This window comes from Cyrtonyx montezumae, unplaced genomic scaffold (genome assembly GCF_038088225.1).
Source record: "Cyrtonyx montezumae isolate F1298 unplaced genomic scaffold, pur_monq_1.0 scaffold_16, whole genome shotgun sequence".
NCBI classification, from domain to species: domain Eukaryota; kingdom Metazoa; phylum Chordata; class Aves; order Galliformes; family Odontophoridae; genus Cyrtonyx; species Cyrtonyx montezumae.
In genome coordinates, this window is record NW_027071892.1 from 6,658,459 (window position 1) to 6,686,317 (window position 27,859).

General features: G+C 40.6%; 3 protein-coding genes across 3 annotated transcripts in view; 1 reads left to right on the forward strand and 2 right to left on the reverse strand.

Annotated features, from left to right (window-relative positions):
* On the forward strand, window positions 1-27,744 carry TMEM204 (transmembrane protein 204). The gene is made up of 3 exons (XM_065732613.1): window positions 1-1,056; window positions 13,392-13,547; window positions 25,647-27,744. Exons 1-3 carry the CDS (start codon window positions 777-779, stop codon window positions 25,889-25,891), a joined length of 681 nt encoding a protein of 226 aa, XP_065588685.1. The 5' UTR covers window positions 1-776; the 3' UTR covers window positions 25,892-27,744.
* Window positions 1-27,859, reverse strand: part of CYTH3 (cytohesin 3) — a 425,983-nt gene that overhangs the window by 147,274 nt on the left and 250,850 nt on the right. The window lies entirely within an intron of this gene.
* The window catches only part of IFT140 (intraflagellar transport 140), a 68,677-nt gene that overhangs the window by 17,326 nt on the left and 23,492 nt on the right, over window positions 1-27,859 (reverse strand). The gene's annotated exons all lie outside the window — the stretch shown is intronic.

Below are 27,859 nucleotides of genomic sequence, written 5' to 3' on the forward strand. Positions count from 1 at the left end.
CTGCCGTGGCAGCGGCTCTGTTTGTTGCAGTCGACTACGCCCTGAGGCTCACCAAAAACAGCCACAAAAACAGCCATTTCCTCTGAGTGGAGAGGTGGGGGGGTGGAGGGGGAGACCTTTTCCTCACGGCAGCCTGCGCTCCAGCCCCCGCCACTCACAGCTCTGGTGGTCAGAGAGACGCAGCGGAACAAGTTCCTCGGGATACTCCAAGCTTTCCTAGCTCCTTTGGGATGAAAACATTCATCTGGAGTTCAGCTGGGTTTTAAGAATGCCATTTGTCAGCATTCGTGGGATATTCTGAAGCGTGCTTCCAAAAGAGGCTGCAAGGATCCCGCGCCCCTGGGTGCACTGTGTGGGCTGGGGCACGCTGCTGGCCGGCACCCAGCGCCCGCGCTCTGCCTGCAGCCTGGATCCCCGCTGCGCCTGCCTCAGCTCTCAGGGAATGGACCTCCCCATCTTCCAGTTCGTCACCGGCCTGGCACTGCTCATCAAAGTGCAAGAAGGTGGATAAGTCAAAGCTGGGAAGGACAGAGACTTAAATTAGCTTCTTGGTGTTCGTATTTTATGGAATTACCCTACCTACCTCACGAAATTCTCTTTTGCTTCATCAGAAACGCATCTGGAGTTGACTTTGAGAATGAACGGTGATGTCCTCTAGCCACTCATAACATCCTACCGAAGCTGCCTCCTTTTCAAGTCCCATTTCAATGTGCTGCAGCTGACTGAGACCTTGCGTCTTCTGCAAATAGAGACTGGCAGCGAGCTGACAGTCAGATATGACTGTCCAGAAACTGGTAGCCACAGCTGTGTTGGTAGCCTTGGTCTCACTGATTCTTAACAACGCGGCTGCCTTTACTCCTAACTGGGTGTACCAGACCCTGGAAGATGGACGTAAGCGCAGTGTGGGGCTCTGGAAGATGTGCTGGCTGGCAGAGAGGAGCAGGGCAGGCGCGAGCACCAGCACCAGGCACGGGCAAGGGGAGGAGCGCGAGTGCGAAGCCCTGGGCTGGGGCTCGGAGTCAGCCGGGTTCCAGGAGTCTCGCAGCACTGTCAAACGTAAGTTCCATCTCTTCTCTGCTTGTGCTGGATTGTTGTAGATACCGTGTACCTGGTCCTGAGGAACGCACAGCCCAGCAGACCATCCACGTAGCTCTCTGACATCAGTGTTAGCCATTTAATTCTAAACATCTCTTAATGTAAACAGTAACGTAAAATCAGGAAAATGAGAATAATTATGTCCACCCACCAGCAAGGAACTAAGATTCTTGTCCCTCCCCAAGGGAAGTAATCTGTATTGCACTGTCCTGTTTTATAGCATATGGAACCATGCACTTCGAAAAAAATCCATCCAGAAAACTTAAGTCTGGAGCTCTGAGACACCTCCTGCTTGCCTTTCCCTCTTCTTGGATTCTTGCTATGAGTGTATTTCCTCTCAGTATGTTAAACCATAATCACAGCTGCTCTGAATACTGAAAAAAAATATAAAAAGAGCCAAATGTTTCAGATACTGTTAGTTCTCTCTTTTTTTTTTTTCCATGTGGAGGACAGCAATATCTTTGACAAAAGTTATTAAGCTGAGCTAGGTACTAACATATGGAAATACACTTTTGGTAAAAAAATTCTACTTGTGAAATATGAAAACCATTAAGCATGGCATAATTCTCACATGCAAGTTCAGACTTGCGTGATCTGAAGAACGCATGCATCTTAAAATACATCTTAAAACAACTTCATATGTTTAGATTTTTTTGATAAGACCAAATCCATAAGCCAATTTGCAGAATTACAAAACTGAGCAATGAAAAAATGGCACCTTGTGCTCATGACGTGGAGTTTGAAACCACACTCCCACTAAGCTAGAGTACTAAAGCTGTGCTTGGAATACCTGTGGTCACCTGGGACACCTTTGCTGAACCACAGCTAATGGGTTTAAAGGCACTCATTGAGAGTCAATCGTTTCAGCAGCTTCTAGGGGCCTCCAAACAAGCAGACAGCAGACAAGGGCTGTGAGCAGGACTGCCTCGGGGTTTGTTCCATCAGGAAAACTCAACCAACACTAAGAGGATCCATCAAGGAATCGAATTTAAAGCATTAAATGCCTATCAAGTTCATGCATTGGCAGACGTTAGGATTTTTTCTAGAGATTTTAATACTGCTTTTAAACTGTGCTGGTACCTCTGAAGACTCATAACTGTAACGTTAGTAAGAAAAAAGGTTCAATGGGTGTTTTTTTGGGTTGGTTTTTTTTGTTGGTTTTTTTTTTCTTTCTTTTCATGGTTTGAAACATGGAGAAAAAGAACAATGCTATTCTGCCCTAAAGTCTCTTATATCCCTCTTGAGATCAAACGAAAATAGGAGAGGAATTTCTTTTCAAAATATGTTTTAGCGTAGGCCCACAAAATATCATGTTTTCCAAAAAGCAGCGGCTGCTTTTTGTGCACATGCTAACATCAAACCTGCAAAAGTCACCCACGAAGAACTTGTCAACCATGATGAATCCCTGAACGTGATTTTTGGTTACACCTACCAGAATTTTTGTAATGACAAATAATGACAGACTGTTTAAAAACTTCTTTGATGTCAACCTGTAACTTCATCACTCGAATGACTGCCCTGATTGTTATTTTATCACTCAGGTTCTGACTTAAAAACTTGCTTACCACTCACAAACTTTAGAAGTACCCAGTCTCTATGGAACAGATAGAATAAGTTCCTGCATACTGAATTTAAAAAAGCTTCTGCAGCTTTTTAACCCACTAACTTGCATTTCCTGCTGTGCACAGCTCAGAAGATGGTGCTCTGAAGATAGGCATAGGAGAACTAGTTTCATAGCAAAACCGTGTGGCACCACTTTCTTACACAAAACAGAAGCAAAGTGTGATAGAAATTTTTTAAACATAATAACCATAGCATAATCATGCTGCCCTCCCCCCAGTTCTGTAACACCAAAGAGGCTCTTAAAACACTAGATTAAAGAAGGCTTTGGAGGTCCAGTGACTCATTTTGTCAAGCATCCACACACTAATGTGGAAGGCAGTAGCAAGCAGAAGTCAATCTTCACTCTCTAGAGTTTAAATAAAATCTCACTTCTGCAGCTCTACTATGACAAGCTAACAAAGAAACACATCTGTTGCATATTAACCTATGATTCCATGGGTGTACACCTTGTCAACATGGGCCTGATCCTGCATTCATGATTTCATAACTTTAAACTATGCCCTCTAATATACAAATCACATTAGTGACATATAAAGGACAATGCTCATCTGTCAGTTAGAACAATGTGTGTATATATACATATGGATGGATGTCCCCTTCCTGGAAGCACTCAAGGCCAGGCTGGATGGGGCTGTGAGCAACCTGGTCTAGAGGGAGGTGTCCCTGCCTATAGCAGGAGGTTGGAACTACATGGTCTTAACGGTCCCTTCCAACACAAACCATTCTAAGATTCTACTTTCTCTCTCTCTATATATATATACATACACATGGGCACAACTGTTTGAATGAAAAATTCCTTCCTGAGAGTTAAGGTGTAGTATTTTGGATGCCACTCAGACCAATATAAGTGGAAAAGCGTGCTCTTCCAATGGAATACAAGAAAAGTTATGATACTGGTCATAACATTTCTTTTCACGTACACATGGACACATTTGTGAGGCAAGTCTAGCTCAGTTCAACAGAAAAAGCTAAAACCCATGGGAATTTCAAGTACTATATAAGTAACAGCCAACTAAAAGCAGTGCCATAAGTAGACTCACTCACTGGCAGAAATGTCTTTTAAAAACACTGATGAGAATTTAAGGGTCTGCCCTTTCTCCCATTGGAATCATTGGCAAACCTCCTTTCACAGGACACAGGTTTTTCCCTACCTCTGGGTACACAGCCCAAACAAAATGATTTCCATAAGAGCAAGGGAAGTAGCTTGGTATGTCAGAATCTGCACGTACTGCAGCTGAAAATACACTACAACACATTGAAAGAAATAACAGATGAGGTCTTGAACATTTGGTAAAAATGACAAAAATGCTCCATCAAAAGATCACGCAGGAAGTGAACAGAAAAAGTCAGTGTGACACAGCACTTCTGCCAAAAGCCCCTTTGGAAATGCAAAGTCAGATTCCATCCCAAAACCACTGTGATCCAATTCCCCACTCATGAGACATCTGCACAAATTATTGCATCATAACACACAAACCACTGAAGCAAGAGAAAAATTCAGATGTTTTGCACTTAATCCATATGATATAAACTATGATAAACACTGCACCAAGGGTATCAAAGTCAATAAAGAACAGATAGAATATATACCAAGACATATATCTATGCAACATTACAGATGCTGCAAGGAGTCACCATGAGGAAAAGGAGATGGAAATGGGGGAAAAAAGTCTGGAGAAAGTTTGGAGAGAGGAGTCAGTGATGCTTAAGAAAAACTAGATAAATATCTCAAAGTAAACCATTTCTGCAAGGTACAACATGAAAGAAATGCAAGTGACTTGGCTTCTGGGGGGAAGAACCTCAACTCTATTCAAACTAACACCTCAGTACCTTTGGAAGGGGGAGCTCAGTCCCTTTTGGCTTTAACCACATCTTCCCTTCCCTCCCTTTTTGCCACACATTCCTGCAACCTTCCTTCAGCCATCTGTGATATTAAAAAGCTTCTGTGAATCAGCTGAAATGACTAAGAGGAATACCCAGGTTTCAAGTGGAATGTTTCAGGTTTAGGAATGGTATCAGGAGTCCAGTGAGCACAGCTTCCAGCACAAGCTGGGCAAAATACATGTGATGGAGGCAGAGAACTCCCTTTCTTTGGCATCGCATTAACAGAAATCTTTGCTTATGCTTAAAATCCCAGCCCAGTTAGGAAGATACCAGCCAAAGTTTTTCCAACAAGGACAAGCCACTAGATGATACTTAAAGACACTCAATCAGCATGTTCTCTCAAAGCACATCAAGGAATCCTGCCTGCTCAGGCAGCCTACAACTGCTGCAACTGAGCAAGGGTAAGGAGCTCAGCTCAGTCATCTCTCCCCATTCCTGGCCCAGCACCATATGAGCACACTGGAGAGCTTGGAATGAGCACTGTTATTTCTGACCATGCTGCACAGTACAGTTATGCCCCTAAGCTCTGCAGGCTCTGTGGACAGATGGAGCTCATTTATTTGTTTGCAAAGATCACATTCTCTTCCTTTTCGTCTGAAGAACATTACAAACAATTTGGAACTACAGAATAGACATTTTTTTCAAACTTCATTTGGTTCTTCAGGGTTCCAGAAGGACTGAGTGAAAACCCCAGTGGCAGGATGCTTATTTCAACTGCAGATGTCAAGAGCAAGATAGCTGTGCTTCTTACAAGTAGCATAACCAGTGACAGGGAAAGGCACGGCATCACGAGTGACTACGTGACTCCAGAAGGACTAAATATAAACACCTGCCAGCCTCAGTGCATGATTTATGCAGACACTTGCACTATGAAGAGCAGTGCTAACCCGGGCCAATGCTCCGCGTGGGAACAGTGCTGGCTTTTGTTTGCAGAGGTAACAGTTCAGGGAGTGACACTGGCCACTGACGTTGGGCTGGACTGAAGCCAGGCCGTGTCAAGCAGTGAGCATCATATTAGTTTTTCTATATAGACAGATCAAGAACAGAGGGGCCACTGCATTTGGAAAAGACAGCCACCAACGGATTACATACAGCCAGACACTTACTTATATGAATGGGTACCTGCCCATTGATATAAGATGAGGCTGTTGCACAGACACAGACAGTATGCACTGCTGGCAGCTCTGTGCTTGTGATTTTCCTTCCTAGCATCTTCCATGTGATCAATGTTTCAATTAGTGAAGTCACTAACTGCAGCAGGGGAGGCGAATATGCAGTCTTTCTGGAAGTGAAATTTAAGAGGTCTGCTCTTCACATTGGAGTCAATGCTCATTTTAACATGGATTTTACTTTGCTATGGACTTTTTTGTAAAGAGTTAAGGGTACTTTCAGCAATTAGTTCTGTATTATTTGGGAAAATTAATATATTTCAGTACAGTATCCACAAGCAGCAGAAGAGAAATCAATATTTGATTATCTTTGCTATTAAGATTTGGAGTTTATTTAGAACTTTGGAACCTTTCAGATTGAAGGCATTCATTGCAGCCTACACAAAATACTGTGTTCCTGTTTACAACCATGCAAAACTACCGTGACACATGGACAACCAACAGCTCAACAGAACGATGGGACAGCCCTGCCTATCGGAACTGCAACAGCAGAACATTTGTTTCATTGGGCCAGAACTGTTTGATTCCTCTTCCCTTTTATTTCTTTAATTAAGGATAAAAAACTGAAATGAGGTAGAAGGTGCTTCTTAAGGATTTTTGATTTCCATCTTTCATCGCAAGATTTTCCAAAGTGTACAATTTGGCAGCTATGTAGGAGGTGAAACCAAGCAAAATAAGTGGTTGCTCTAATTTGACATATATCCATCCAGCAACAGAGTGCATTGAGGACTCCCTGCATCTGAAAGCCATACAGCTGCTTATGGAGGTTCTCTAAGGAAGAAGACTTTCCTACTAAGGAAAGTCCCACTCTTTTACAATAAAACATGCAAAAAAATATTTGTGTAGAAAGGGTTCAAAAATTCCATATACTACAACTCTTGAAGAGAAAATAGACTCAAATCTTTTTTCTTGTCAATTAGAGTAAATTTGGACCCCTGAAACAGAACTACTGAAGGGGCAGCATTTTTATTAAATCTTCCCATGATGTGAATTACACGATAACAGGAGCATTTGGATATTACCAGCACTAGTTTGCTTAACAGATACCTTTAACGAGCTTCAGTACTTTCTAATTCATCCTTCCCCTTCCCAAAAAGCTCAAAGATTAACATAAAAAACCCACAAAATTTAAATCAACATTGAAGCAAAAGGTCCAAAGACTTGATAACATGAAGGCATAATATGATGCTGACTGTCAATAACTAGGTACAGTGGTTCTGTTTATTGCCTTCATCTGAATTGTTTTGAAACAAAATCCTTATTCACATGCTTCTGTTGTAAAATGAAGAATATCTTTGATCACACATCATCTTCCCACAAAGTCTGCCTCATTTACTCAATGGCCACGTGGGATAACTGCCATTAAGTGCGTGGCTCCAACGCACTCCATCGGCATCGCCAAAAAGTGGCACAGAATAAAAAGCTCTGTGTTGCCATTCCTATGAAATCTTTTTATTCTGCATTCAAATTCTTCATTTAGTTTGACAGTGCCCTAACCCACACAATTGGTAGAGCTCAGCTGCTTAGGTGGTTCTGAGTAGTAACACAGCTGTGCTCACCGATGGACAGAGTCTGGAGCACAGCAGCAGGACTGAGGTATAGCACCTCCTTGCACAGAACTGCAGTTGCCACATTACTTTTTCTCACCTAAGAACTGGAGAAATTAGTGGACACTCAAACTGTGGTAACTAGGAAAGTAAAAATGACAGAACTGGTCATTAATTTTGTATTGTGAATTCATCATCACACTAAAGAAAACTTCTCAGTGCTTTGCATTTTCATAGTGCTCCTGACGCATAAGGCACAGCTGCAGCTGTTCTCTATGTCAGCAGTGGGGACTTTCTGCACATCTGACTCTTAGTGACAATGCTGACATCCAAACCAGAGGAACACAAAATTAATTACTAGAAATTTATCATTCTAAAAAAAAAAAAATCCACATTAGCTAAACAAGGGTTTCTTCCAAAAAATACATAATTCACTTCTCCAGGATGGAATTAGAGGCTTTTAGGAGCAAGATCACAAGTAATGGCAAGACAAATCAAGTAGAGAGACTTACAGAGCACATCCTATGTGCATCCCACCAAGTCTCAATATGAAGAAGCATCCCACCAAGTCTCAATTCTTCAAGAAGCCTGGGCATAACCAATGATTCCCTCCTAACTGCCTTAACTGTCAGGAATAAGAAATGGAATTAAGCAGATTACAGAGGAAGGGCTCAGAGCTTGGAAGCAATGGTTCTGTTAAGGAAATACGTACCAAGGTTTTTCAGACTACTTACTGGAGTAGATTTGTTAGGAACAAGAGATGCAGCCCTTCCTAGGCTAGGGCTTTAGCAAAGTGTCAAGTTCCAGATGAAAACCACGTACTCAGAATGTCCTGATCAAGTTAGAGAAAATCTAATTACTTCCCCAATTCACATTAAATTGCATCAGAAGCAGCATATGATGTCAGCCTACAGACACAGGTTTAAAATAGATACCAAACAGTGTAACTTTTAAGATTAAAAGAAAACTGAAGTTAAATGTAACTGCAGTAACAATCTCAACACTAGCACAATCAGCAGGAAAAGCAGGTTTCCTCAAGAGAAGAATATCCTGAAGTACTATGCCCTCACAGATGCAGTTGAATTAGCAGCAGCCTAAGGTGGTGCTTTCCTTCAGCTATGAGTAGTGAATTCCTAACATTACTAAAATTTAAGTTGATTTTTAGATTTAAACACACTGTCCTGCAGCAAGATAGGTAAACAGCATGCTCACAGACAAGCAGTAAGCTGTGAAGCCGTGGTGAGATGTGCAGGTTCTGTACTGCTCCTGTGTAGTGAGGGGAGCCCTGCTCTCACCTCTTCCCAAGGCTGGTAACTGAATTACAGAACCTGGACTGAAGTTTACACCAACAATTTTGGAAGTGCTGTTTCTCAAGGGAAGCTGCAGACAAGTATTAGGGCATTGGGCTGCTTAATATGAATACATACATTGTGATGTAATCCGTCAGCAGCTTGAATTCTCACCTATGACTGTTTTTCTCCTAAATGCAAACAAAACAGGGACAGAAAACCTGAGATTTTCAGCAATTAGCACCATCTGATTTTTCAATGAGATCATCCTTCCCAATAAATCTGAAACACTGTGAATTACTCTCTAGCATGACTAATCCGCTTTTGCAAAGCACAAATAACCCTGGGGCTATCACCTAACATAAAACTGCTGCTTGCAAATAAGCAAATCAAATCAACATTTCTAATCCAGATGGATCCTTCTGGTCTAGGAAATGAGCAATGCAATGGGAAATTTGAACTGGTCTCATCCCTGGTGCTTAGGTTTTGACCCTTGACTGGTCACTGCTTTAAACAAAGCAGAACTCATCAGCCAAAGCCCTGAACTGCCCAGCTGTACAACACAGCTAGACACCCTGCCCATGAATTAACTGCTTCTCAGAGTATGCTGGGATCCAGATGAGCTTCGCTTCCAGAAAGGATGAAACAGAGATTAGCACTCTGTAATACTTAACAACAGCTGCTTAGAGCAGAGTTTTGAAGTGGTTTGATGCCTATCCCTATCCCTGTTCTCAGCAGCTAAATTGCATTAAGGGAGATGAAGGAAAAGTGAGAAAGGCAGAGGAAAACTGCGTTCAAGAGAGACTCAAAGTAACTATGAACACCTCCTGTTGTACCCAGATTGTTCTGCTAGAAGCACTCCCTTCTAGCTATAGGAAATGCCTTTGACAGTGAAGCTTCAGGAGACCTGTGACATTAACAGTAAGTTCAAAACAAAAGTGGGATGTCCAAAATATCTATGGCATCGGGACAGTCTTACACAATAGATTCTAGAAGCTAATGGTTAATTGAAATGCCAGTAACTGTGTACACAACTGTTAATGAAGCTTTTGTTTCCACATTCTGTGAGTAATATAAAAATTTCATTTTTGCAGAATGATTTTAAGTACAAAAAGGCTGCAATGGAATCAGAATGGTCAAAAATCAAACAGGCCACTCTACATTCATACCAGTTGTAATGAATATAGAAAGCCCATTGGAATGGACTGCAGCTTACTAACAAAGAGTTTCTGCATATTATAATTTAAAATATCAACAGGTAGACTGAAAGAGCATAGGTAAACACCAGATTTCACAGCTCTTATAACAATGCAATTAATGCTGTCTTTATGAAGGATGAGAATTGTTTATTCCTGGGCTGACCACTTATACAAGCATGAAAACAGCCTTGTGGCCTTGCCTTCCTCAGCATAATTTACAGCTTTGGGTGCAGGCTCTGAAGAAATGCTTCTCAATCGCATGCTTTTTAGGTTATCCTCAACCACAGATACTCATGAATAGAATGATAGACCCATCCAGTTTGGCAAAGACCTTCAAGATCATCAAGTTCAACCATCAACCTGAATGACCTGAATGAAGTCCCATCACTAAACCACATCCTTCAGTGCCACATCCACACGTTTCTCTTCCTCCAGGGATGGAAACACCACTACTTCCCTGCAGGCATCTACCACCTTTTTGAAGGGGGTGGTACTGGGGTTGTTTCAGGACAAAGTTCAGCTTAGGGTCATACGTGTACAAAATAGAAGTAGGTGCTGAGCTGTTAATATGTAAAGTTAAAATGGCTCAGTAAGAAACCAGAGCAAGCGAAAGTGGCATTTCAAAACTGAGTAAAATTAGTAAATTCCACTGAGAAAAGAATGGAGTTAACATTGTTAATTCTGATCCCCTTCCTTCTCAAAGAGCTGTCATTACAATTCTAGAACAAAATGAAGAGATGGCAGATCATACATTAAAAGTATTAGAACGAAACAGCTTTCATGCCCCGATATGAAATGTGGAAGGGCACTCAGATGCTGTCCTGACCTGATTCCACAAAAATAATTGCTTTTATGTTTCATAAGACCACACCAACTGCCTCCTCCTTACTCTGTTCCTGTCATCCTGCTGCAGTTCCAACTTGGACCATGTTTGAGTTTTTTAGCTGAAAGCAACAGCTATGTAAAACAGTAGTTGCATTTCTGTCCCTGAATAGTGGAGGATGTTAGCTGAATAAGCATCCCTAAAGTCTGCAGTTCTTGCAAGCAAAGATCTGCACACCACAGCCTACTGCACTCCAACAGCAAGACGAGGCAGTGATCACCAAACCGTTATTTCAAGACTACAAGTATGACAAATGCTGTAAAAATCAACTGAGTTAGTAATTATCAAACTTTTAGAATGTTAAATAAATCCTAACTCATTGGCAAAACCAATAGGATTTATAACAGTTCAGTTGAGAAGAAGACACGAGAGGAGTGGAGACACAATGTCTTATTCCCCAAAGGTACAGAACCTGATGAGCTTCTTTGGTGTGCATCTGTAGGAGGTTGGGTTTTTTTGTTTATTTTATTTTTAACTTAATGTATATTATAAGCAGACAACAGAATTCACTATGACTGCAAACAAAACATTTTTTGTATCTGGCACTACAGTTGGATGTTGAAAAATGCAAGTATTTTTATAACAATGGCTGCAAAGCTGCTATTTCTAGTGCACTTCTCATTTCAAAGTAATCACTCTCTCTTAGGTAAGCATGGGTCCTCAAATTATTACAGAAATCTCAAGTGGGAATGCAAAGAACAATCCCCATGTTCAGTCCCCATGCTCTGATACAAAGCTCAGTGTGCATCTGAGTATGCTTTACTGTCAACCACCATACTTCATGAGTTAGAACTGCTGAATGTGGCAAGAGCCAGAACTGTAGATTCAGAACCTATGTTGTAGACTCACAAGTTATAAAGGGCAACACTGAAAGTTAAGATATCTTAAGTGAAATATTTAAGTGAAATTTTCTTGTGAGAAATGAACTCACTAGGAAAACAAACAAAAAATGCAATGAGCTTAATATTTTACTTCATGCGAAAAAGTTGAATGGTCTCTGGTTTTTATTTAATTCCTTAAGATAAAATATCATTTTACTGAAGTTTAATTAAATCATGAGCCATTTCTTAGAACACTGGGAGCTAAAGATGAATAAAAGCAGTCATTTTGATGGCTCACACCAGTAGACTGTACTGAATGGTTACTACTGTGAAGTTCACTCTTGCTTGTTTCTAGCAAGGAGTTGCGGGGTTTTTTGCACTCCTGGAAGCCCCCTTAGAGGATCAGGAATTTCAGTCACAGCTGAAGGATTGAGGTGGCAAAGAATGAAAAGATCCACCCACTTGACAAGCATGACTCAAGTACTGATTGAACAACAGAAGAGATCAGAATTTCAGCTTCCACTCCAAACTCTCTTCTTCTCTACTGCTGTCTGCTTTCTTACCAGCTCTGCAGACATTCACAGACTGTTCACGGAAACACAAGGTGGATAAAGCCTATCTTTTTAACAAGAAGTTAGTCCAACAAATTCCACAAAGAAGCACTGCCTGGTAGCATGCAACAGGAACAAAGACCTTTCCAAAATATTCTACAAAAAGGAAAAACGAGATCCAGAAACCTGCTACCAAGATAAGAACAGGCCTTAGGCAAAGCATTCTAGCTGACAACTAATCTGTTGTTAAGTCTCCCAGAAAATAAAATTTGGGTGGTTAGCACACCAAAATTCAATCACAACAGCTAAAGTTGCTTTTGAAAAATCTGATGAGAATTAATGTCTGCAGTCCTTCTGTTTCTAATACTCTGCACATTGAGCTGCTTTTATTTCAGAATAGCAGAGACATATTGGCAAGAGATGTTGAATTGGCACAATATTTACAAAACCCACCTTTTTGCTAGAGAGGAAGGAAAAGGATGAAAACAGGACATCCACCAGGTTAACAGGAAAAGTAGGAAAAGAAGCCTGACTGAAAGGACTGAACTTTGCAGTGAATATATCCTACCTGATTCAGCTGGCTGCTGGATTTCTAATACTTGAGATATAAATATCTGTAATTATTTCTGTATTTGTTCTTTATGTTTAACATGCACAAATATATAAGATCACATAACTTTTCTTCTACATGTAAATGATGGCAAAACACTTAATTCAGAACTGTCAAACGTTGACATCATTACACAGCAAGAAATACAAGGGTCTCCATAGAGGGTCCAAAAGATTAATAAATGTTAAAAGAAGAAAGATTTAAGAATTCTCTATTTAATGCTCTGTTATCAACATCTTTTAAACTAGTTTATATTAGCACTTGCCCAACAGAATGCTTAAGGACAAGAGAGCTACAGATTTCCTTTTCTGTGAGATGATTGTTTTAGGGCCTTAAAAATCCTAGCCATAAATGAAGGTTTCATTTCAATCAGTGCCGTACAAAGGCAGAACAAAAGGACAGTTCCTGCACCATACAACTCTGGCTACTAATTACACACAAAACCTTCACAAAAGCCAAGTGTTTTTGGTGGGCTGTCCCTGAAAATGGGCTACTTGCTGCAGACCAGATTGTTTGGCTGTGAAGCAACAGTGACAGGATTTTCTTTAAGTAAAGATTTCCTAAAGAAAATCTCTTCCTAAAAGGGTTAGGTCTAAGGGATTACCAGCAGTGGGAATAATACGTGAGAATCATTTTCTATGGGCAGAGAAGTTTTATCTCCCCCCCCCCCCCCCCAATTATCTCATTTTAACTGTAGCCTTCCTTCTCATGTTTCCCTAGTGCAGTTTGACATGATGCGTGCCTGTAACCTCATCGCTACTGTTGCTCTGACTGCTGGCCAGCTCATCTTCGTCCTGGGTCTGGTGGAGATACCGATTATTTCTCAGGATACCCAGTGGTGGGAGGAGGCCATAGCTGCCGTGTTCCAGCTTGCCAGTAAGTACACTTTTTTTTTTTTTTTAAGGAAAAATTCAGTCATCCCTACTAAATCCAAGTGGAAAAGATGGCTACTTGAAGAAACTTTCAATTGACAAAGTATAGAGAAAAGGCCACAATCTCAGAGTAAGCACACACTCTCTTAAAAGCTCTCCCCTCAAGACTCTGCAATATATGACTAGAGGCTTTCATGCAACTGAAATGCAGTTGTTTTGCTTTCAGCTAACTGAATTCTACACTGTGATGATCAGCTGGACTTTGATAGACAAATACGTCTTGCAATCTTGCACAGAAAGCTGCAGTCAACTTCTAACAGGGGCAGTTGTAAATAAAATTCCCACAGCAATTCTCATAGACAAAAACTGTATATAAAATTGAGTGAGGGAAGGAGGAAATGATTTTATCACAGTGTACTATTGAGAGTTTTGCAATAATACCTTCCTTCATTACATAAAGTCACTCGGTATTTATTATACTAATCCTATAAAAATACATGTATGAGACCATCATTAATGGGAGTATTACATTCAGATTGCCTACAAATCCATATTAAAAACATAATATAACCTATTGGTAACATTAATAATAATAATTACTGTTGGTGTTTTTTTTAATTTGATTTTGACTCTTACAACACTGAGTATCTACGTGATATCTCTGGTTCACACTGCCACAAGACCTGCAACTAGCCCAGGTTATTGCTATGGGAACCATACTTAAATAACAACCCACTAAGGGTGAACCTGAACTTCAAACAAGAGGAGACAGTAATCTCAAAGCATCCTACCCAGCTTCCAGGTGCATGGGCTCACTGCAATGAAAAGCCAGACATACCACCTCACCATAGAAAAGCCTCCTGACAGCCTTACGTACACCATGGTCTTTTGGATACCTTTTGCATAACTCTCTCTGATCTTCAGATGTAATGCTGGCTTTTCTCTCGCTCCCTCTCATCCTCCCCAAAACTCAATATGTCTGTTTTTCACAGAGGAAATGCATTCTGGCCCTGTTTAGATTTGTTGTTTCATTGACAAACAGCACAGTGGACAGCCCTGGGCCTTTATTCTATCAAGGCTGCTAATTTTAGACTTTTTTTTTCCTGTGCTGGAGTCCGTTTTAAATACAGTCAGAGAGAGACTGAAGGGCGCCAGGATATCCCGACACAGGAGGAGGAAATGCCTGCTATTACCTGTTATGCAAGCTGAACCTTGAAATCCCCAGTGCTGGGAGGGGATAAGGGAAGAAAGTCAGAGTGATTAACAAAACACTAACGAGAATGGCTGAAGAAGCTGCTGAATCAAGGAGATGGTCTGCTTGTCTGTGTTCAAAAGGTGTGAGGAGATGGATCTGGCAGTTCGTGACAGCTACAGAGAAAGACGTCATGCTACATGAATCAAAGCTCTCCCATCCACACAAATGATGCAATGACTCCAGTGGTTATTCTCCCTCCCACCCCCCCTCTCCTTCAGTACCATAGCACCCATTTGACACCTCATTTGCTTAATGCATATTTTACACAAATTCCTTTCAGACATCCAGAACCACCAGCTTTGGGAATGTGTATTTAAAAGAAAAAAGCCCTAATATCTGCTATGATCTCAATACAGAACTGCATTCTTGGAAACCTCTCTAATTTGCCAGAACAGTGGTATGTGAATGCTGACTACCTCCGTATAGCAAGGGTCTGTCCTCTTAGGACAGGCAGCTTAAAGTACAGCTCACACTGACAGAACAGGCTGTTTCCTCTTTCAGAAAGATGTGGTTTGCAATGTCAGGCTGCTCAAATAGGCCACAGAAATCAGCCCCACCAACTAAACACTCTGGACTGAGCCCAGATGAGAGCTTTTTACACATAATGGCTAACATTATTTCTGGTGGATATCAAACAAAACACGTATGCAAATCATGAGCAAGTCCACGAAGGACTGCTGCTACATCTAAGACACAACTTCTTTAATAAAAGGGAGGACAGCAGCTTCCTCTTGTCCTGCAAACCACAGGCAACACTTTGCCTTTCAGCCTCCACTCCAAGACAAACATTTCATCTGTTTTTAAAGTACAGTAAAGCATCAGAAAAGAACAGTGGATTATCCAAAAGTCCTCTGTCCGTGCAGCTGCCCAATCTGAATTGCTACGAGGATCTACCCTACTTCATTTGTATTACAGTACAGTCTTGTCACTGCTTCCCAGGAACCCACATCCTAGATGGTCACATCCAGTATTCACGTTGGTCGGTTCAAAGTCACAAAGATGACAAAGACTTCTCAAATTAACCATCTCTCACTGAACAGTAAAGCAGCTACACATTAAGTTTCTGTGAAAGACCCTCTGCTTTCACCCAAGTTCAATTCACTGAATTCCGGTCCTGTTACAAAGTCTCTTTTCCCTACACACTGAGAAGCATGGATAAGAGAGGGTTAAACCAATATATTAATCCAGACAGAACATTTGTGTGAGAAGAACAAACAACATTCTAGAATGTACATACTTGGATCTTATTAAACATTTCCTGAGTATTGTCTGGGCGATTAATTACACTTTCAAATGTCAACCTGCTACATAGCGAAGCTGTAAGCACACAGCTCATTTCTCTTTTCCAAAAACCAAATGCTCTGGGTGGATTTGTTCTCCAATTGCTCAGTCAGTGGTTTAGAGAAAACGTATCTTGGGTTGTGTTTCCATTAACTCCAATGTACGCTTAATCTCCAACTTTCCTGTCAGTAGGAGCTGGAAACAAAACTAGCAGTCACAGAGTGAAATCCAACATTATGGAGGAAGATTTAAGTATGCAGCTCAGAGACCGTGAAACTTAGGAGTCACAGCATACTGCTAAACTATTGCATGGGTTTCATTACAGTCTCCCAAGCTCAGAAAGAAGTCCTTTTTGCTTTAGAAAACTAAGTGTACTAGATATCATCTTCCAAACCCTATCAGAAGTTCAGATCAACCATCTCTGGTCCCATGAGAGACACCAAGCTCCCTTGCTTTTTCTCATTCTGCCACCTGCACAAGTGTTTGACTGCCATTCAAAAAGGATGAACCTCTGACAGAAAATAAAGCTCCAGGAAGCAACGAGGAAGGAAAGAAGAGAGCAAACAGTGTTGCTCCTAGGCCAGCAATGGGATTCACACAGCTCCAAAGCCCTGCAACCTCACACCTCCCAGTTAACAGGAAAGCAAAGTGTTTGCTTTGGAAAAGGAATGTGGTGAAAATGGAACCAGTGCTGTATGTGGAATTTTGTGTCAGTGCTCAGAAATTTCTCTCCAGAGGGCTTTTGCTTTGCTGTTTTTTTCCAAGGAACTGTTACATACTCAAATTGCTGAATATAAGATAGGTAACAGAGTAACCCAAGCAGTTGTAAGGGGAAATCCATACTAACAGGATACGGAATAAAGAGCAATTCAGAGGACATTAATCTACTGCAAGCAGTAACCCACCAGATTAGATCAGAACTAGTGTATTCCAGCCAGGACTCCTATCCTGTACAGTGCTGAATATTAGGCAGTAGAGGGAAATATTAGAAACAGTGGAGGAGAGCTAGAATAAAGTATTCTTTACATTAGATCTCATCCTGGTTTCTGAAAGTCCAACACTGGAATAAACCTGAATAATAATGATGATTAATATTCTTGCCAATTACTTATCAACATTAAATTACTTTAATACCGAATATCCTGAAGATTAAAACATTTTGGGTCCCCACTGAGCTCATCACTTACAGCCAAATAATTACAATTTTACCTCTTTTGAGTTTCAAGCTTTGCATTCCAGCTTTTCCTACTATGTTTTTCAGCTGACAGCATATTTCACTCCAGATCCTAACATAGCTGAGGAAACCTGAATTCATACATATTCATGTCTGTGCTATTACACCTTAAAAACAAAACAAAAGAACATTAGACCATTTACCTTCCCTTTTCCTTCTTGGCATTACAAATTTAGATCTGTTGATATCCAGAAAAATCTTAATGCAGAACAGAACAGCAAAGGAGCCTCTGGAGAATACAGCTGAGTATAATGATAGGAATTGATCCCGATTTCTGTATAACTTCCTTCCACCTTTTGCCTTCACAACACCCTCAAGCAAGGTCTGTTTTAAAAGGAGACTCTATGGAGCTCTAGCCTAATACTTCCTGGAAAAAAAAAAGAAATAATAAATGACTCTAAATGTAAAAATTGTAAGAAAAAGAAAGAACTCCACTGCTTCATTTGTGCTAAATGTTTTCATTAATTCTCATTTATTTTACTGCTGCAACCAAAACTTGTATGTTCTTTAAGTGGACTGCAAACCTCAGTGATCTGGCTTTCAAGGTCCGCAAAATTAACCAGAAAAATCTTAAAATATGGAAAATTATCCTGCTTACTTTGACTAAAATGCTTCACCTGAGCAGCTGAACCAGCAAACAGGAAGGGCAATAGCTCAGAAGTGTGCTGAACTCTTCAGCTGGTAAAACTGCAGGCAGAAGTTAGTCTGCCTGTATTTTTCATGTCTAAGTACAGATTTGAGTAGCAAGCAATTAGTTATAACATCTCTACATCAATGGCACATTCTGATTGTAAAGCTGGTATTATTACCAGATAAATATACAAGTGTATGGAACAGGTTTTATGGCTGTGCTAGAAATAATACAGTAATGCAGGAAAAAAACGTTTAAAAGTCAGTTTATAAGCAAAAATATTTGAGCTGGAAATGTCTCCTATGGTTTTAGCCTGAGTCATTTAGCTAGATCTAGTGTCAAGCTACTGCTTGTCCTTTGATGCATCAGAAGACAGAGAGCACAGTTCTTGAAAACTGCAGCTCACCCTTAAAGACAAATGACCACCAGTAAAATCTCTACAAGTATCATCTGTCAATGACTGCTCGTCTCTGCAGCCTCCTGCTCAGGCTGACAAGAGCTCTTACCTGTCTGACACATGATCTGCTTAGGTCAAAGGCAGAGCCTTCATCGGCTTAATTTCCTGTGATTCAGAGGTGCCAAGCAATATTTGGAGCTAAATTTCACTCTGCAAGACTGCACATGTATTCTTATTTAAGCAGCCTGACAATAGAAAGTAGGTCTAATTCATAGGGAATTATTTTTAACCTTTATTATTTCTATGGAAACCTCCAAAAAATAACTAAAATTAAGTTCACTTTCAGAAGACCTACACTTGTTGAACAGTGCTCAGCAACTCCCTTAGAAGATTTCCACCAACAAAGTAGAAATCTGTGCTTTACACCAAGTCTCCTAATCTTAAAAGGTTACAAAGATGGATTGACATTCAAAATCCCCACAACTATCCCTGAGAAGCTCTGCTACTCACAACTTGTTTAATCCTTAGGGCTGTTATGTTTTAACCCAAATTCTTGGGAGCCTTTATAGTACTCATAACATCCAACTGAAAACTCAGAGGCTACTCAAGTCTTTGGGCATCATAAAGCACAAGCATACTCCTACAGCTCTCAGAGCACAGAACTATTACAGCTCTGCACTCACCTTGCAACACAACAACTCCTTTGTGTCAAGCAGATACAGGAAAATATGTTAATTGATTAATCATTTACATTAACTCCTACATAATTCACACTCTGGGAATCTTCATCATTTTGATAAAAATGAGCTTCTTCAAGCTGCTAATCTAGACTTGCAACTCACAGCAGTAAAATCATTCCTTGTTATATTATAATGAGTATGTAGAGAAGGGAGTAAAACATTCTCCTCACACTCTGGTTTGCTGTTATACAGCAAAAGGGTGGTTAGTGAATTATGAACAGACTGACTGCTCTATTTTCCTTCTTCTTCCCCTTTCTGGCAGCTAAAGTTACCCTACAGGACAAGCTTTAAAGATTATAAACCCCTGCAGCAGTGACCTACTAAGCTGGCTTCTTTGTCTAGAGATATTAGCCTGCTGTGTGCTCTCTTGCACAGCGGGGAGCTAGAGGATAAGACTGCTTCCTGAGGAACATTAACTCTTTTCCTGATAGAGCCTTTTCACCAGCCCAGGAAAAAAAAATGTAGTAGATTTCTAAGACTGTAAGTTTCTAAGATTTCTAAGCACTGGCACAGGCTGCCCAGGGAGGTAGACTCCAGTCACCATCCCAGGAGGTGTTCAAGAACCACAAAGATGTGGTAGTCATAGAAAAGGTTTAGTTGGCAATGTTGGTGTTAGGCAAGCAGTTGGACTTAATGGTCTCAGAGGTCTTTTCCAACTTCATTGATTCTTTGAATCTAAGAAGGCAGTATCAGCATACTGATTTATACAATTCAGCATGTGTCTGGAAAAAAATAAATCACAGAAGTACAAAGCCCTTTTTAAAATGCTAGAAGTCTGTAGCTGGCTTATAGCCAGCCACGGTCAAACAGGAAGTTCAGCACACAGATCTAAAATACAAGTTCAAAAAGTAACATTTGCCCAAGCCCACCCCCGTCAACAGCCAAATACTGTCCCAACCAGAAGTCTTCCTAGTGAATTTGTTATCTGTTTCCTTCCCCAGCGGAAAAGCCCCCCCCATTCAGGCTTGTTTTGCTACAGATGGGAAACAACTAGAGATAAACAGCAGCTCTATGGGAAAATAAAGTACTTTAAGAATTCTCATCAGGATTTTTAGTAAAGATCTGGCCTCTGTGCAGACTTTAAGACAATACACAATAAGTGACCTGAAATTGATTGAAATACATTTCTTCCCAGTGAAATTAAACTAGGGAAATTCAGCTATGCATTTAAAAGCCCTATCATGGCTATCAAACAGAATGAAATGAACCTAGTCCAAAATACTTTGTATCTTCATAAATAAACTCTGAGTACGGAAGAAATAAATCCCAGCAGTGTGTGTGGAAGATAAATTCCTGATGCAGCTGGTAAGAGTGCCTACCATGGGAGATACCCTGCTAGACTTGCTATTCACAAACAGAAGGATTGGTGGGAGATGTGGAGTCATGAAGGGTAAAGAAGTCCAGGAAGGCTGGTCACTCCACAAGAAGGAACTCTTGGAGATGCAGGAGCAGTCTGGGGAAGAAGATCACTGTGGATGAACAGGGAACTTAGATACCAGGAGAAAAAGGAGTGTACCTCCTGCAGGAGAAGAGATGGGCAGTTCCGGGAGAGCACAGATAACTTGTTGGGATACGCAGGGAGAAAATTAAGAAAGGAAAAAGCTGAGCCTGAACTCAAACTGGCCACTGTAGAAAAAGAGAACAGAAAACATTTTTACAAATATATTAATGGTAAGAGGAGGGCTAAGGAGACTCCTTATCCTCTACTGGATGGAGCAGGGAACACGATCACTGAGGATAAGGAAAAGGCTGATGTTCTCAAAGCCTTCTTCACATCTGTCTTTAGAAGTCAGATCAATTTTCCTTGGGGTACTCTACCCCCTGACCTGGAAGTCTCAGATGGAGAGCAGAATAAACCCCCCATGATTCAGGTGGAAACGGTTTGAGAACTATTATTCCACCCAGACTGTCACAAATTCATGGGGCCAGATGGCATCCAACAAAGGGTGCTTAGGGAGCTGGCAAAGAGAAGAGGAGGCTCAGGAGAGACCTTATTGCTCTCTATAACTCCCTGGAAGGAGGTTGTTGTGAGGGGAGGATCAGCCTCTTCTCCGAGGTAACAGCAACGGGACAAGAGGGAATGGCTTAAAGTTAAACCAAGGGAAGATCAGTTTGGGTATTAGGAAAAATTTCTTCTGTGAATGAGTGGCTGGGCATTGGAATGGGCTGCCCAGGGAGGTGGTAGAGTCACCACCCCTGGAGGTGTCCATGAAACATTTAGTTGTAGGTACTTAAGGATATGATTTAGTGAGGGAATATAGGTGGTAGGTGGATAGTTGCACTAGATGATGCTGGAGGTCTTTTCCAACCTTGTCAATTCTATGAGCTGCAATTCTTAAAATACCAAGAAGTGAAGTGATACTCTTTCAACAGATAGAGTAACTGATTTCCAATAGGAAATGTATTTTGCAATCCGTGTCTGTCACTTTTTCATCCCCCTCCTCCACCCTTTTTGAATGCAAAGAAACAGAACAAAAAGTGTACTTAATTATGTCACACATTAGATATTGTAAATGTAGAGGGGAATAAAGTACATATTTTTATTGCATAGTACATGTGATAGATAATTCGTAGGGTTTTACCCATTAGCCTTGCAACAGACAACTTGGATATAGCCACGTAAAAGAGGCCTAACAAAAATATGTATATAACATATATATACACACACTTTCCCTGATTAATTGTGGAAACACTGTGGAGTAATCTGCTTCCAACTCTCCCACCTCTGTCAGGCTTTTTCTCTCTTAAATGTCAGTTCCTGTCTAACCCCTTGCAAAGAATTCTAAACAGATCTTATGTTTTTCACTCAAGAGCTCCAGTGACTCACTCCTGCTATCTGACAAGTCAAGGAGCTCTGAAACTGATTATCTCCCAGTTCCCCCTCATTCAAACACTGGCACAAAGCTGCAAAAGAAGAGAAAGCCTGTTGCATGATTGGCTGCTCATCTGATCTAGGGTTCAGGCAAAGGGCCTGTGAAGGGAAATAGTCTTGCTAACATAAATAGTTTTATTTTGGGCCCTGTAAGGAAGCCTTAGTTCTTTTTCCTGGCAGATAATTTCTCCATCAGATAGAAGGATGCTCATGAAGTCAGCCCATCTAGCACAGAGACATGCAGCCACTTAGGACAGTAATTGACTGTAAGTGATAGATAAGCAAGCAATAAAAAGGTAACCAATATAATTAAAAGATGTTTGGGGAACAAAAATCTTGAAAGTATTTCTGTAGCATTTATTTACCTGTCTTGTGCCATAAAAGAATTGACTACTGCTGCCTAAGCTGAACGAGGGGCAAAGTTATGCCCAGGGGAGCATAGCTCACATACAGTCCTGCAGACTTGTCCTAGTACAAGCAGATCTGACTTTCAGTAAGGAAAGGGGAAGCATAAATGATCCATTAATTCTGCATGTTAGAGGTAACAGTAAAAACTCCTAGACCTGCTGTCAGGAAGGCATCAGTCACGGTTCAGCAAACTGAGTGTTAAGCTGACAGGTAGTGCCTTGCACCAGGGGTACTCTGTGCAAACAGTGATCCTCACACCTAGCTTCCTCTACCAAGAGAGCACACTGCAAGGTAGTGTAAACTGAACTATTAACAATAAAAACTGACCCTTGGAGGTACATGTAAGTGGTTGCTGATATCAGGTTCAAAGCTTGTTCCTGCTCAAGAAGTAATAAATTGAACTTTGACATTCAAATGCACATGAATTAAGCTATTTCAAATCCAGCAAGTGCACCTGACAAGTTTTATGGTTCATATCACACTTATTTTCCTTCATTATTTAATGTGGGCTTTTTTTATTACCTGTGAAAACATGGACTGGAAAAAATTCTAAAAGGAACTCGAAAAGAAAAGTGATAAAATTCTGCTATACACCAGGCAGATTCACCAGTAAGATGGGTCTCTTACTTTACACCTCAACACCCTCCTTCCTCTGAGAATTTTAAAGCGAAAGAAAAGAAACTTGGCCATAGGAATTACAAGCAACCTCCCTTTCTCTCAGCTTCCTGCCTTCATATGAGAAAAGCAGCATCTATTATCCTTTGAAAATGGACAACAACCTGTAAAAGAGTTTGTATAAATCCCTGAAGACCTCCAACAGAGATGAAGAGACAAATTCTCTATAAGCCCATTACAGCTGGTACACTCTGCTCTTAAAGCCATGATATTACAGAACCAAGCAAAGGAGAAGGGTTTTATTCTTAGTTCTGCAGACCAGGAATCAGGCCATCCCAAAGGAGAGTTTAAAAAAACAACGGATGTATTCCACAAATAAAGGATCTGATCTCCATCTCTTCCCTCACTATGAGCCTAAGGAGAAACAGAACTCAAGAATTAACTGCAGTAAAAGTGTTACACTGGAAATGCGACAAAACGATATTGTTTCCCAGCTATGCCAGAATCCTATGTCCAGAATCTGTTAACCATAAAGACAAAATCATACAGGACCAAAAAAACAGCAAACAAAGTACTTAAAATTCAAAAGCAAAACCACGGAAACTTCACAGAAAAGAGCACAATTAACTGGAGTTCTGGGGACAGAAGTGGCATTCTGGAAAGCTCAAACATCACATTCAGAGCGGGTTTTGGCAGCACAAGGAAAGAACTTTTCCCCTTTCAGATAAGCAAAGCAGATTAATCTAAAAAAAAAAAGTGGACTTCTTCAGAGACAAAAGGACACGCCTTCAAAATTTTGTACCATAATTAAGGATGCCAATGACATGCTTGGCTCCAAAACAACCAGGATTTTTAAGATACATGCACAATCTGCTATACAGCATGTTGTCAGACACGACCAATAAAAGGTTTAAGCTTGTCAATTTAAGCTTGACAATTAAGCTTCACAAGTTTTCTACCTCAACCATTACTTTTATCAAACAGGAATCAAGAAATAATTTTCAAACTTGTATACATAGCAAATAATGCCAGATGACCTGTGTGTTAATATCCCCTCTCCAACTCAGCTATGGTTAAAATTGGAAAAATGGCAGCAAAGGCCTGTTTCTACTTCTTCCATTATCTCCTCAGTGAGAAATGCCTCTATGCAAGCCACCTCTGGTACATGCCATCTGTGAACAAAGCCAACTTAGGAGAAGATACAGCATGTAATTGAGTTAGAAAGCACCTTCTAGGCAGGCATGAGAACACCAAAGCAGTCGATATTTCCTGAATTAATACTCAATCCACACCCATTTATAAGGAGGACAAAGTCTTCGCATTGACTCTCAGCTCTCAAGATAGTAAATGCCATGCCTACTTCAGTAGTGATGGTCTTTTTTCCCATCCTATTTGTATTTAATTTCCCTCCCCCCCGTATGTAAAATTTGCATCTTTCCTCTTCACTGCACTGCTAGAATTTTTCTAGAAAAACAAAAAACAAAAATTAAAAACCAACCAACAGAATGCACACTCGGGCTGTGCTCTTCCATGGAAAAACCCAGTTGCAGAGCCAGGGCCCTCATACCATTCCAGAGCACTGTGGTGTATTCGTGGGAACAGTTTCCAAGCACGGCTAATTGAGAAAACAGAGCATGCAGACACTTGTACTTCCTAAAGAAACGTTCACTCTTTGCTTGTCCTTGCCCGCGCACTTCAGGAGTCAGTATCTACAAACCCTTCTGGCTGCTTATGGGGCTTTGTTTATTCTCATCTTCCTTTGTGAACGGACCCATCTGTCAACACATTTTCTTGTGATATGGTGGTGGTTAAGGTACGAGAACAAAAGAAAGCCTTTTTTCAGTGAGAGACATATTTGCCTCTGTTTCAATCTAAGTTCTGTCAGAAAGCTGAAAGGCAGTTTCATTTGGGAGTAGGGATAGAAAAACCATTACAACAAACAGGGAGCAGAAAACACACTGCACTTACTGCTGCATTCTTCAAGGAAAGGGCATTCTTAACATTAAAAAGTGTGAGTTGAGGAACATGTATTCTACCTGTTCCAGCACACATATCCTGCATGACTAGAAAAGTCACCTCACCTTATGTCTGCTACATGACATCTATTAATCAGTGGTGTTCACAACATAATTGTGGAAGATCTCTTTTTCCCTCCACCCCCCGCCATGTTTTTGCAAGTGACACTGAGACATTGGTGGATGGAAATACTAGATAATACAGGAATAACAGCCGAGCACTTAACTGCCTTTTAAGGAATTTACTACTGTGCTTATGCTGGAGAAGGAACAGAAGCTTCTGGTAGCTTCTGCAGACACATTAAAAAAGTAGGACCATAAGGTCCCACTGATTTCACCTTCTTTTTCTTTTTTTTTGCTCCTCTGCATACACAGAGTATATACTTTATCATTTCTGCAACACAGAAGGGTAAAACATGGAATACAACAAAGTAGGAGCAAGAAATATAGGCTGGAGCCAACAGATTTAAGCTAAGTGTTAAACTGCTTTGCAGGTGCCCCATTTTGCATATATCATCATGTTTAAACGAATTAACACACACAGCACAGTGTAACAGGCAGGGAAAGGCTTTACAGATTCATGAGTATCAGGCTTGTAGCATCTTGTCACTAAAGAAATTCAAAAGTAACTGAAATATTCTCACACTCTTTGCAGGTTTTGTTCTGGTTATTGGATTGGTGACTTTCTACCGCATCGGACCATACACCAACCTCTCATGGTCCTGTTACCTGAACATTGGAGCCTGTCTTTTGGCCACTCTGGCAGCTGCCATCCTCATATGGAACATCCTTCATAGGCGTGAGGACTGCATGGCACCACGGGTCATTGTCATCAGCCGGACCCTGACCGCTCGGTTTCGCCGGGGCCTGGAAAATGACTACGTGGAGTCGCCATGCTGAAAGCATGGACTTGAAAGGGGAAAGATCTCCAAGGAGATCTGCATTGGTGTTTTCTATAAATATATGCTATAATTTAAAACTAAGGGTTGAAGGACATCACAGAGCTCACTCTTGTGGGCAGTGGCCCTCAATTATTATTTGGATGGGCTCCATCTATATATATATATGTATAAAACATATAATTTTATATATATTATATTGCCCTCTTCCTCTACTGTACAGCACAGAATATTGGATTGTCAGAATCCTGACAGCATCACAGTCAGCAGGTGGAGCCAGAGCAGACAGATGCAATGAGACTACAGAAAACAGGCAACCTAATATTTTCTGTCTGGATAAAGTTGTCTTGCTCCCTCAGTATCATCAAAAGCTCTGGGGGACCTGTGATGACCATCTTTCCTTTGGAGTTAACAGGCAATCTGAGAAAGCAGAAAACTCATTGTAGAATAAGTGGTGTTTTTTAACAGCTGTTAAGATTTCATGCCTTTTCAGTTTTCCATCCCCACCCCATTCATCCATTTCAAGGAACTTCTCGTTAACTGCAACATCTACTGCTTTCAAGCCACAGCATAAAGCAAGAACTGCAACTCTAACAGCTCTGATTGGTAAGGGACTGCAGAAGAATTCAGTTGCATTTTCTCCAAATACTGCTTTTTTCACTCTGTAAGAGAGGTTTAGGTTTATCCTTTATGTAAATAGATGCCAATAAAACCGAAAAGGACATGCCACTAGAACAGGCCTTACATGGTGCTGAAAATCTCCTTCAGTGTTACACTGTGGACAGATCTACAGAAGGTGATTACCTGGATTCTCTCATAATCATAAATACTTCTGATTTACTTCACAGGAAAATACTAGTAATAATTGATATTTCAGCCCACATAAGTTTCTTCCTGGCTTGCTTTAACATTTGCCAGGCAACTTCCAAATTAGAGTACTTCTTTAGGACATCCAGCTCTGCTCAGAGGCACCTAACAGAATATTGGAGACGGTACCTGCTACTCCAGCAAACAAACCAGAAAAAAAGAAACAGACTTTGCCACAAGATAAAGCATCTGTTCATTAACTTCATATAGTAATTAAATGAAAATTAGGCACAATGCCTGTTAGCCTCACAAGGGCTCACAAGGCATGTGCATGCAGCTTTTAGGAAGAAAAAAAACAGGTCAAAAACCATCATGCAAAAATCCTTAAGAAACAGGAACTGGCCACAATGACAGTTGTCAGCAGATGCTACTCTGAGCACTTACTGACAGATCTGAAGGACACATGAGCTGTGAATGTTACAAACTGTGTAAAGACTGCTGTGTTGCTCCCAGCCAATACACTGCTTCTCTTCTTTACTATTATTTTCACCCCATACTTTGGCACACTTAGAACATGATCATCAAGCTGGCTCTTGAATTCTGTTCTCAAACTCAGTTCTGATGCAATAAGAAACTCAACCCCAACTGCTACTCTGCATCATGTTCAAAGTCAGCAACACTCTGCAGAGACTGATGTTCCAGAACAATTGTATTGTTCCAGACTATCAGGATAGAATATCTTAATGCTGACAAGGAGTTTCTTCTAACAGTAGGTTTGTAAAAACCAACTAAAATTTGTATTCACTCGCCTGCGTTACTTTCTGGAAAAGCTCTCTTTTCTAGAAGCAACATGCTATGATTAATTGCAAGGATTTTAAAAATTAAACTATTTGAATATTTAAAAGACATTATATTATTTCTTCTAATATTGCTGTATCCATATTATAATATTGTACATTTAAATTTAAGAATCAGCTATGTGGTCAGTAAATTTGTAATACTTGGTATTACTGTGGTTATTTTAGATGTATAAATAAAATTATGAATGTTCACTCTCTTCTAGTGATAACGTGGAATTTTTGCCAGGCATGGGATAAGGTCACACATTTTCCCCCAATTAGTGATCAAAATGTACAGTTCACAATGCCTTGTAGACAAAGAA

Coding starts and splice junctions, on each gene's coding strand:
- TMEM204 (XM_065732613.1), top strand. CDS start 777: ATGACTGTCCAGAAACTGGTAGCCACAGCTGTGTTGGTAGCCTTGGTC. Junction 1,057..13,391: donor GTCTCGCAGCACTGTCAAAC/GTAAGTTCCATC, acceptor ATGTTTCCCTAG/TGCAGTTTGACATGATGCGT. Junction 13,548..25,646: donor TGCCGTGTTCCAGCTTGCCA/GTAAGTACACTT, acceptor CACTCTTTGCAG/GTTTTGTTCTGGTTATTGGA.